General features: G+C 36.1%; 1 protein-coding gene across 2 annotated transcripts in view; it reads left to right on the plus strand.

Annotated features, from left to right (window-relative positions):
• LOC121428675 (microtubule organization protein AKNA-like) overlaps positions 1-12,578 on the plus strand; it is a 42,793-nt gene that overhangs the window by 14,810 nt on the left and 15,405 nt on the right. Inside the window, exons 2-5 of one of the 2 annotated variants that reach the window (XM_041625471.1) lie at positions 2,231-2,390; positions 6,444-6,538; positions 8,083-9,646; positions 11,391-11,556. In XM_041625471.1, coding sequence (XP_041481405.1) covers positions 6,481-6,538; positions 8,083-9,646; positions 11,391-11,556 — 1,788 coding nt within the window. In that variant the 5' untranslated portion in view covers positions 2,231-2,390; positions 6,444-6,480. The remainder of the gene's footprint in view (positions 1-2,230; positions 2,391-6,443; positions 6,539-8,082; positions 9,647-11,390; positions 11,557-12,578) is intronic. The other variant, XM_041625472.1, reaches the window with a different exon arrangement.

Consider the following 12,578-nt stretch of genomic DNA (forward strand, 5'->3'; position numbering starts at 1 on the left):
AGTTCGTAATTACTTCATGGGCAATTTTGGTCAAATGACCTTTCATTTCTTTCATCATGATAGGCAGATTTCAAAGCACGATATTACATAAGCTTGCCTTACATAGCAGGATGAAGGAATTGAATAGACCAGGTGACCAGAATAGCACACCAATGAATGCTTAATGAAGGTATTTGTTGCATTCCTACATTGAATGCATATCTTAGCATGTTGCACAATGTACTTGACAAACTGTGAAATACTAGTCGTTCGTGGAAGCATTGTTGTTTTTGTGGATGTAAATGAAAACGACAATTCAAAAGAATATATGAATAATCAAGACATCAAAGTTGGTGCTTATCTCATTAGATTTTAAAGCACCATGTCAATTTAGTGCAAATGACCTTCCTCTGATCATGCGTAGAATCTTTTGATCATGCGCAGAAATGAACTACGAACTGGCTTATATGAAGAGTGTGAATGCTGCGCTCCTCAAGAGGTGCATACAGTAGGCCTACAGTATGGTGTGGATCAGAATAAGATCCATACCATATGGGACACATAACCCCCATGTCATCAGCAAACTAGCGACCTCAGTATACATGGAGCAAAGCCAGCAATATTACTACAAGATGATTGAAGCGAGCAGCGTTGTTGCATGCAGCTGATCATACAGATGCTGCTGTGGCAAATACGTCATGGTGTTACTAAAATAGTCACTTCATGCAGATATGATATTTATCATCTTAATAGTTTGACTTCCTAAAGGCATGACCTGTGCCTTGAGAGATGCTGTACAATGGATATTGGAAAGTAAAATGAAGTACATCACATGTATGTGGGCCTCTGTTTTGAGGAAGACATCAAGGTTAATTAAAGGGGAAGTTCACCCTGACAAAAAGTTTATTGTAAAAATAGCAGAAAAAATAATAAAAAATATTGACGAAGGTTTGAGAAAAATTCATCAAATAATTAAAAAGTTATTAGAATTTCAATTATTTGATTTGTGACGTCATATGCGAGCAGCATTCCTACATAGCGAATGGTAAAAAATCAATGAAATGTCATTTTCTCAGAAAATTAAAAATGGTTTTCACCGTACCTATTGTATATCAATAGACAAATCATTTCAAACCCGATCATGAATAGAAAACATAATTAAGTCATCAGGAACCATAAAACAATTTGAAATTCATGCATTTTATATTACATAACACATGAAGCAGCTGCTCGTTTATGACGTCACAAATCCAAAACTTTGAACTCCAATAACTTTCTTATTCTTTAACGGATTTTCCTCAAACCTTCACCAATATTTTTTACTATTTTTTCTGCTATTTTTACAACAAAGTTTTCTTCAGGGTGAACTTCCCCTTTAATTAGGTTATGATATTAAATATTTCAGTTGCCAAATGTATATTTCAGTGAAATATTTGAAATATTTATGTGCATGTACAGTGTACAAGTCAAAATTGTTTAAAGGGACAGTTATTTTTATATATATTTTGGATGTAGATATATTGTTTTTGTAGTTTTGATTATATCCATATTTTCATTGTACAGGTACATGTCGTTTTTGTGATTATAGATGTCTATCAGATATGGTCAAATGTTCACTGTTGTTTTATTGAGCATGAAAACAATGATAGTGATTTGGTCTTTATGAAACATTCAAAATATTCCATGTAGCCTAAAGCTAAATTACAAATATGATTGCTGAATATAACAATTATTATTTCATGATTATACAGTATAGTATCATGTGTTTATTTTTATAGGTCTTTAGATTTAGAATAATGACTTTGATTACTATATTATTATCTTATTGTTTTTCTTGTGGACTATAAAATGATGTACTAGTACTTGATTGCTATGAAACTTAATTGTACAATATAAGACAAATATGTAGAGAGGATTATATTACTTGAGTGTAATCAAAACATGTATCTTTGATCAGGATGCATACAGGTAATCTAATCTGTTGTTGAAATAATGCTGGTATATTCTCACATTGGAGCAAGCAAGAGATTACATATAGAAAAGAAAAAAAATCAAAAAGACCACCACAGAAACATGTGCAGATACAATTTGTAAACATCTAATAGAAACATTAATGTCTTTATTATAGAAGGTTTGGGATACAAGTATACAAGACAACATACATAAAATCTTTTGTCACATTGTGTTTTAGTAAAATCTTTGATTTTACAACTTAATGATGTTTCTTACTAATATTTGTGTATTTCTGCAGAGTGACTGAGTTTGACCACGAGCCAAATGAACAAAGAATGAAGAACAAAACCAAATCAGGCTGACTTCCACGATGTCTTCCATCCCAGCCCAGACAAAGAAAGATGGATGGGGAAAAGAATTGCCTTGTAACATCCACTGACAGAGATGTCTTCTGCCATGTAAGTTGCATTGTAACCACTCAATGAAGGCACGTATGCTAGTTCATATTGGATCTGTGCTCTCAAATTGCTCTTGATCAAATTACACTATGCAATATAATGCAATTATCTATCCTTCTTCTCAAAGCATGTCAACCTACATGTAATGCACAGGGAGAAAGCAAGGCTTTTTACATTATCACAAACGTTGATGAAAGACAAAAGAGGAAAGAAATCTACATAAACTTTGGATTATGCTTTGATAGTTGCTACACAATGGTACTGAAGAAGGTCTTTATTGCAAATGCATGCATTGTAAAATTCATAATATTGTACATTATGACTTGACATGGCCAAGCATCAGGAAAAACTACCAGCTTGTCTATAGTTTGTAGTTTGAAGGATGGAGGGTTTGCATCTTGAAATTAAAGTGTTGAATAAAAAAAAAAAGAAATTCATCCCCCCCCCATTTTACAAAACTATTCAAACCGTAAAAGACTAAGCTAACTTTGACACCTATAGAACTTAGAGCATTTGCAAGTACATCGTAGCTTGTCAAGGAGACCATAAAAATGTGTTTTTGGAAATAAATTTTCTATTTCCATTGAGGAATTAAATTTGATTTGATATTGATCATTTTTGCTCATTTCATGCCTAATAATGTTTATGCTACAAAGTTTTGAAAAGAGTTGACTTGTCCCCCCCCCCCCCCCATCATATGTGACTCGGCATACCGAAATGAGAGAGAAGTTGCAAATCAAAATTCCTAGAAATTTGACAAACTAATAAAGAAGTCAAAATTTTGAAGATTTTTTTTCTTCATTTTTAGATTCTTCCATGTTTCATAATTACTGTGTGAAAAAAATGAGTGAATTTGATGACGGGAAAGTGATAAAAAAACAGTTTTTCTGCGAGTGTTTTTTTTCGGTCAGTTCGAATTTTTTTGATACTTGGCACGCTCGACTTCATCGAATTTCGCTTCATACTAAGCCCCGCCCCTAGCAACATAACGCCATTGTTCATTGGCTATTCATTTAAAGTCAAGTACAGCTGGCGGCGTCCGCCGACCGTCCGCTTGATCGATCGGTTCCATAAGCCTCAAAAGAAAGATCAAAAGCATCACTTTCAATAGCTATTCTGAAATTGAAAAGGGGGCTTCTTGACAAAAGTTAATAAACGGGATTCAACTTCTAAAGGGCTATTTTTTGTAATAATGGTAGTTGGTACTAGGCGGGGGCGTTAGCGATAGATTGATAGGCCTACCTGATTTAGAGTGTATAGCTTGTCTCGCGAAAAAGGTCATGCGTAAACGCAAAGTGTTTATATAACACGGTTTGTTGGCGAGGATTAATTTCATAAAACATAACATGGACATGTTGAAGATTCTCTTTATTATTTGCAAATGATCAGGATGTTTCGAAGAGAAAACTTTAATTTCAAAATAAGGGTTTAAAATACATAAAAGTGTTGTATGTTCACGCATGTGGGTTAATTGATCTGCAGTATCATTAACAAAAGAAAAAAAGTTCATCATGAAAGCTTTGTGGGCTTTATTATTTCCAATTATTTTTGCCTTCAATTTTTTTATCATGTTTGAATGAACGATAGAGAAAGAAATAACTGTCAGAAATGACAGGAAGTCAGAGACAGTAGAATATTAACTTCGACAACTGAGGCACTGACAGATCCAGGGGATGGCACGTCCCCCCCCCCCCCCGAGAAGAAAAAAACAAAATTTGTAATGTAAAAATGCCATTGATGCCGAGATGCACCCCGGGATGTACCCCTTTTTGAAATCGAAGACTTCTATTCTTTTTTTTTTTTTTGCTTGTCAGTTTTTTGGCGGGTACGAAGTATCTATAATTAATGTTTGAAATCCTTTTTTGGAAAATCCTGCATGGATCCGCCCCTGACTTGACCAATGCAATATGGGACCATGCAGTAGGCCTGCATTTTTTTTTTTTGCTAATGGTATACGGGTATTACGATATTGATTGAAAATATTAGTCATTTCAAATAGACCTATTGAAATTATCATTTCCTAAAAGTCATTATGCCCCCCCCCCCCTTTGCCAAAAGCTGGATCCGCCTATGAAAAAGTAAGAAAAACATACAAAGCGGGAAAGTAAGGAAAGAACATGTGAGAAAGAACAAATCATTCCATTAGGCTAGCGTGATTAGTCAGAAAGGGAAATAAACGACAAAGATGCACAAAATAGCAAACAATTAACGGCGGGAAATTAAGGTAGAATGGAATGAGTCAAAAGTTCGATTTGAAAATTAACAAAACGGACAAAGAAAACAGAGAACTATAAACACAACTGGGCTGTCTTTTTTAATGTTTGAATCATACTTGCAATTAGATTTAAAATGGCGGCTAGTTTTAAGGTTTAAAATGGAACTTGATGATTTTGTTATTTATTTTGAATCTATTTATTATTATTATTATGTTTTTTTCTCTCTTTTAGGGGGTCTCTCTCCTCCAAAATAAATCACTCAATCTTACAAAGGCTTTTGCATGTTCTCATTCTTTATCTGTTACTGTGTTAGAATAAAATATTGGTTGTGCTTGATATCGATCCGAATCAGCATTCATGTAGGAGGTGCCATGACCGAGCTGTGTCTGGCTATACATGGAGAGCGCGGTCAGGCGCCGATACCCGCGGCTACGACATTTTTGCTCTTATACCCTGCATTCAGATACATGGAAATCCTTTACGCATTATTTGTAACTTGGTGTGCACTTGTTTGTTTAAAAAAGTAAAAGCGTATCTTCCCTAATCTATCCTCTATTTGAAATTATGATGGGACTTAATTACTCATGGTACCTCCTCGCTCTTTTTGTTGTAGAATTAAGGCGTTTATGTCAAGGTTTTTTTTTCTCTGCATCACTTTTAGAATCACTTTAACCTTTTTTCATAATACCTTTCTGTATTTTGTTCTAATTTTGAATCATTTCCATGCTGTATACCCCCCCATATGATCGGTACGATATTGAAGTCATTTATTGAAGCAATTATTCGCATTTTTACTCACACTGTCTCAATCTAACTTAAATAGTAATAAAACATGAGCACATAAGCCATTAGTAAAGGTGAGGTACGAATTATTTTGAAGGCCCATCTTACCATTTTACAACGGATATTTTTTAGAACATGCGGTTAAAGTTCAGGTCATAATGACTCGCTTGATAGACTACATGTCAGGAGTCCGGGTGAGAGTAAACGCCATCGATATTCAAACAAGCCGATGGCACAATGAAAATCATTGGAATACTCCCTCCTCCATGGTTTTAGGTCCAACCTTTTAACCCCGCCTTTTATTTCATTAATAAGGGAGATCATGGCATTCTTTTTTTCTTTCACGAAGATTATTATAAAACCCCGGTTTAACCAAGGATGTGTACGTAGAAGATAATTCGTGGAACGTTGTTTCGTCTTGCAGTCGCGCGTGACTTGCAAGTTGACTATTGTTCTCAATGCAGCCTCCTCATTGGTTAATCGTTTCGCCTTTTTTGGCATGCGGTTACTAGGGCCTTTCGGTTAGCTCGGCGGTGGCAAAATATATTTTTTCATGGAGCAGGGTCAAAACGGAAGTCAAACTTCGAAGGCGTTTTTCTCTTGATTTTTATTTTCAAGAGCCCAATTCTTCCTGCATTCTAAGGCTAATATCTCCACTAATATTTACTCCTAAGAGTCGAGTGATATATCAAATTAAAGGTAAAGACACGGGGAATAATAATCACTAAAAAGGTTGGATTTGAAAAATTCCGACTTGTCTCTCATTTCGGTATGACGAGTCACATATTAGGATTAAAGTTGTAATCCATATTTTTCATACTGTAGTGGAGAAAAATTACTCTTCTGATTGTACAAACTTTTGCTTTGAAAACCATATACAACATGTTATTCTTAATGTAATAGCATACATATGTACCAAGATGTACATGTAGTGTATGATTTTAAAAGCAAGTGTAAAAACTGCATTTGACAATTGAAATACAGTTTAATACCCCACGTGATATTTTCTTTTGAAGTGTCTAAAAGGTTATTTTTTTCTTCTCTTTTTAAATAGATCACTGTTATGAAAATAAGAAGATGAATCAGACAGTATGGCTGGGTCAGGAGGGTCATTTGATGATCTTGATATAGACTTTGACCTTGATGATGGTAAGAATTCTCATTTTGATTTACTGTGCATTTAAAGAATAATAATTTTCCAGATAAATTCACATTTGAAGTGAATTCCAAGCCGAATAGAAAGTTGTTAAGACAAGAAAATCAAAAGACCATAAATATATGTGAAAATTTGAACATAATAAAAAGTTACAACTTACATTGAAGGGTATAGAGTGGCAAGCATTGTTCCCTTAAGGGATATCATGTATTAAGTTCAACATTCAAAGTTTTGTCCAAGGGATGTGGGGGGACCTGCATACATGTACTTGTATGTTTTATGTTGCTTGTAAATAGTATTTACATGTATGCCCCTTCAAAGACAGGGGAAACAAGGCCTATAGATAGATGTACAGCTGTCAAAGAGATAACAAGGGTACATGTAGCTTTGGTGTATGTGACTTAGATGTTAGTTTGTTGCTAGGTAACTGTTACCTAGCAACAAAATCTTGCCATAAATCAGAACAAAGTCTTGCCATAAATCAGAGGAAGCCATATTTCTGTGGTTACTGAGTGAGAGGCTTCATTATACAGAGGATGCTATAATTATTATCCCGTCCTTCATAGCAGTACTTGTAATTTGATACATGTGCCAGTATATTTGCTAAAATACAGTGCAATGGTACGTGTACACACTTCAAGTAAAATCTATGCGTTTTCGATTTTCATTGAAAAATGTAACAATTTATGAAATATCAAGAAAGTACATTCATTGTAATATTTCTGCATTTATTGGTCACCTACCTGTATGCAGAACCAACTTGAATTAAGGTACTGTTGCATCTCTCTTTCATCAGACAGGATTTAGTGATGGTTCAAAAGTACAATTTGTTTTTGTTTTTTTAATGTGCATGGACAATGTACCTCAGAGAGGTCTTTAAAATCATGAAAGATGAAAACAAGGTATTTTTATTAGACCGAGGTTTTATTGAATCCACAAAGCATTTACTATCATATTTTCAATTGGGAAAAAAATGATGTTGGATAATATGCTTTCTATAAAAACCTTTGTTTTCCTCCAATATTTTATAGAAAATACCTGGTTTGGGTCATTCCTATTTGCTCCAAATTGCTTTCAACATTTCCCTCCTCCATTTTTACTAATAATGAAATTCCATGATACACTAACCTTTAATATCAAGGTCATTGACATGCTGACTCCAAGAATCAAGTAGAATCCCAGTGAATTCTGTATCTTTGTCATTTACATCACTCAATTCAAAGCACATGCATCATGTAATTCAGTAAACACAAGAAGCTGGTGAGTGAGAGCAGGATTAAAGTAAGAAGGAAATTTAGACGGTAAGTCTCTGTACTGCTCAAGTGTCTTCCTCCCTCTCATACCAAGTTTGCTTCTTAATACACTCTACCATAGGGACTCTTCGTTGTTGGGATAGTTTTACATGTTGGTGGTCTGTGGTGGGATTTGGAACAGTATTACAGGTTTTAAACTTTCAACATTTTCATTACTTGGTCTTTGGTCTTTTGCTTGATACTGTTTGCAGTTCTTGATTGCAGTTTTTGATTGATTCTCTCGGCAGATCAGGGTAGCAGATACACCAGTGCTTCCTTCAGCAGCAGTCCAGGCATCGAGGACGAGTATGGAGGGGAAGTTTTCTCACCTGAGCCTGAGGGTGAGAATAACTACTCCATGTCCCATTGTAAGGATGGCATCCAAAGGAGAAAAGAGTCACAGGAAATAGAGGAATATGGTGATATTGGACCGTTGACTCCCAGAGGTAAGATCATTGGAAATGGATTTGACCGGCCGATCCATCGTCAGTCGCTGCAAGAGTTTGAGCATCTTGAGCAAATCCTCAAAGACCAGTCTCAAGATACTGCAGAAGATGTCCACATGGATGATCAGTTGCTGAATGGAAAGCTGAGTGGAGGGTACGAAGCTGATCGCAGGAGTTCTGGAGATATGGATTACGAGTCTGATCATGACTATGATATCAATGGAAGTGACAGACCGGAAGGAGAAGAGAATGTGCAGATTGGAAGTGATGACATGATGAAGTACATGCAGGCAACACCTAGAAGTACCCAGGAGTTTCCTCCAGGTGAAGATCATAGACTCTCAAGGCTGATGGAAAACTCCTATGACAATGATTCCCTGGATGACGGTGAAGGTCAGGTCAATCAGCAGTTTGTTCCATCTCCTCAACAAGACTTTTTCAGCCTGAGTCAAGAGCAGCTGCCTGAAGGACCATCTCATCTGGATTCAGAAGACGGTTCTGATTTATTTGCCAATAGTGGAAACAACACTCTCCAGGACAAAGAAAGCCTCTCAACAGTCATTCAAGCAGCTGCTGCAAATGTTGAGACCTTCGGGACTGGGGACAGTCCGGAGAGTAAGAAGGATTCCAGCGGAGGAGATGTGGAGCACTTCAAACCTATCTCTACCTCTTATAGACGGCCAAGCAAACCTCAAACTGCTGCACAACTGAAAAATAAGACAATCTCTGATCAGAGTTCAGCCGGTGATCAAAACTCACAGCAAAGTATTGAAGGTCGAAGGAGAACAAGTAGTGTCAAATCATTTAGAACTAGATCTTCCAGGGCGTCAACGCCCCAATCAGTATTATCACGTAGTAGGAGAAGTAGTATGAGAAGCATTGATGATCAAAGTGAATACAGTATTCAAGAGAGCATAGGACAGGTGAGTCCTAGATCAAGCACACCAGGACATAATTCAACTCTCATTCATCAAGGAGATGAGTTTAGTCCATCCCCTGTGAAGCATAACAAGGAGAGTCCTCAAGCAGTCATACCCAGGTTACGCTTGGACAACATGTCTGCACGTAGTGACCAAAGTAGCATTGTCTCAGACATACATCACTTGGACAAGAGCGCAAGATCACGACTGGTTAGTGATGAGTTTGTTGATCAATTACAGAAGGAATATGATGATCTCCTTCAGAAGTATGCCCAAGCTGAGAACACCATTGATTCTCTGCGTCTAGGTGCAAGGGTCAATCTGCACTATGAGGGTTCTCCTGTAGGCCAGCCAGGTAATGTAGGAATTTCCCCTGCTAAACACAGTCAGGATATAACATTACCTAAAGGACAGAAAGGAATGCTATCTTCTAGTCAAAATAGGTAAGTGCCACAGTTTGTGTTTTAATGTTTTTCTATGTGGAGTGATTTTTTTAATTCTTACAAAAAATAGGAGATAGAGGAAAGAAGTCCTCAAATGCCAAACACTGAATTTCATCAAGACCCAGTCTTAATACAAAGAGTTGTGATTAATACGATCAACCACAACTACATGTAGGGAAAGTTGCAACATCAACATACTGTATGAAATGCATGTTTTTTCACAATATTTTGTAGGTATATTCATACATTTATGGTTTACTTGACAATACGGTATGTTCTTTGTTTACAGCATATTCTTTAGGAAAACTTATGACATTGATAGATTTGTATGTGGTTGAGGTTGATCGGATCAATTGCTAAGCATTGTGTTACAGGGCTCAGGCCTTATTAAATGGATCTTAGCTTTAATCTCTCAGTTATCTAAAGACAAAGAATACTGTTCTCAAAATTAGAATTAGGTGAACTCTGCCTGTATGACTTGAATATGATTTTTGTTTATTTTTTGTTTTGCACAGTTATTTGATACTGGATTTTGCACGCTTGTTGTAAAGAATTGCCTCTAAATCTTAAGTGAACATTTCTACTTTTCTTTTACCCCTTTTGCCTTCATATTCTTTTATAAGAAATTTGTGTTTTCAGCCAAAACAAGAAATCAATAATGATCTGTTGGTTATGTTTTGTAACAAATCAGTTTTTGTTTCTTTTTGTTACATTTGCACTACTTTCAATTGTTATGATGCACCAATACACCTTTTTTTCGATTCGTTTCTCCCATTTTCCTATGGATTTTAGTAAACAATGAAAGGATTGAAATACAGTACATATATTATGAATAGTGTTGTACTCTTTGTCCATCTTCATTTATGAAATAATAGGAAGCGTAGATAACTTTTGGTTGAAATATCAATGTCCAATCCCTTGTCAGCATTTTTAAGAACAATAATGGAATTGAGTATAGAGACTCTCAAGAGACAAGGATGTATTTGATATTAAACTGTGCCTACATGTATTAAAGTTCAACACAACTTCATGCCCAACTGCTGACATGTTTTTAATTTGTTTAACAAATTTTCGGCATTACTCCTATTTGTTTTTAAGATCAGTACGCTCGATCTGTAATGAAAATCATAAGATCAGTATGCTCGATCTGTATGAAAATCATAAATTATAAGTCAGAAAAAATTGGAACCAGTGGGATTCGAACCTGCCATCTACTGCTTTCCGGGCAGCGACTCAACCACCAGGCTATTCTGGTTCACGGTTAAATTGGTTCCAATTTTTTCTGACTTATAATTTATGATTTTCATACAGATCGAGCATACTGATCTTATGATTTTCATTACAGATCGAGCATACTGATCTTAAAAACAAATAGGAGTAATGCCAAAAATTTGTTAAACAAATTATAATCTCCTATAAAAGCCTCTTAATTTACTGACATGTTTTTGTTCTAAAATAAAACTTTTCGAGTTTGAGTGAATTTCTTTTAATCCTACTACTGAAATTTTGGAAATTTTACAAATTATAAATTTTGAATTCATATGCTTTTGTCAGCAACAAGAATTTAGTAAACAACTTATATGATTTTAACTTTATCTGATGGGAATCACAAATTTTTTTTAGATCTATAATTCAATTTGGCATACAAGTCATGCTTAATGTCATTAACTTTCATGTATAGAAGAAAATATATTGTCCCTTCTCACTAATCATCCTCACTCTCCTTATTCTTATCATCCTGTAGTCTTGTACACCCCCCAGGAGTGAATAGTGTGATCCACGTGCACTCATCCAATATAAACATGGGTGCTTCCACTTCTAGAAAGGGGGAGACTCAGAAGGCCTTGCCAGATACATCTGAAGGGAAGTTATTGGCCTTACAGTTCCAGACTGAAGGTCATAAAGAGAAGGTATGTCTAATAGGGGGAGGGGGTGATATATGGGTGCTGTAGGTGATTTACCCCCCCCCCCCCATGAATGAATGCATGAAAGAATGAATGAAAAGTCATTAAAACTCGTCTCTTTTGTACTTTGTAGTTTTTGAAATATTAGATTTACAGAGATGCCAACCCTCCCGATTTCATCGGGAGGCTCCCAAAAATTCATCCCAACTCCCGCCCTTACGATTACCATCCTTATCCTCCCGAAATTACGATTTTTTTGCATTGATCAAATTGGATTGGAAGTACATGTATCGTCTGCTAACTTTAGCATGTATTAACTCCATTACGTTCGCTGCTACTAAATTCTGTGTGAAAGGTAGACAAATAAGGAGCAGCAAAAAGCTGGTGCATGTGATATACCCAACGGGAATCCACTGTGCACCAGGCCGGTAGGCCCGGCTAGCTTCGTGAGCCGTGTGCGCTCGCGGCCGCTGGATTTGTCGAGTCATGCGGTGGAATATCAGTGTGTGATTTTGGCGTGTTGATGGGTTGATATTGACATGAAATGGTGGAAAATCAACCAAAGAAGACCAAGAAATTGTCTCAGAAGTATAAGACTGAGTACAGTCTCTAGTACCTGTGTGTTCGGAAGTCGGAAAGAGGAATTTACCATGCATTTTGCACAATTTGCAGCGTAGACATTTCAGTTGAGCACGGAGGTCGTGATGCTATTCGGAAGCACTTTGAAAGCAAACGGCATAACATACGGACATTGCAAAGACAAGATCTTTACAGGTAGACGTTACTCGCGCTGAGCTTTTCTTTACTGGATTTATAGTGGAACATAATGCCTACATGTATATCTGATAATTCCTCATTATTATTGTTGAATGGGTGCTTTTCTTCTATTGTCCCCTCATTTTTTTACGTGTAAAAATGCATAGGCCTATTTGATATTTTTTATGTTAAAAAATTGGGAACAATGATTTTTTTAAAAACATGTGAAATGCTCCAAAATAAGGGTCAGATTGCACCAGAGAGTATCTAGA

The sequence above is a fragment of the Lytechinus variegatus genome, chromosome 15 (assembly GCF_018143015.1).
Source record: "Lytechinus variegatus isolate NC3 chromosome 15, Lvar_3.0, whole genome shotgun sequence".
NCBI lineage: Eukaryota > Metazoa > Echinodermata > Echinoidea > Temnopleuroida > Toxopneustidae > Lytechinus > Lytechinus variegatus.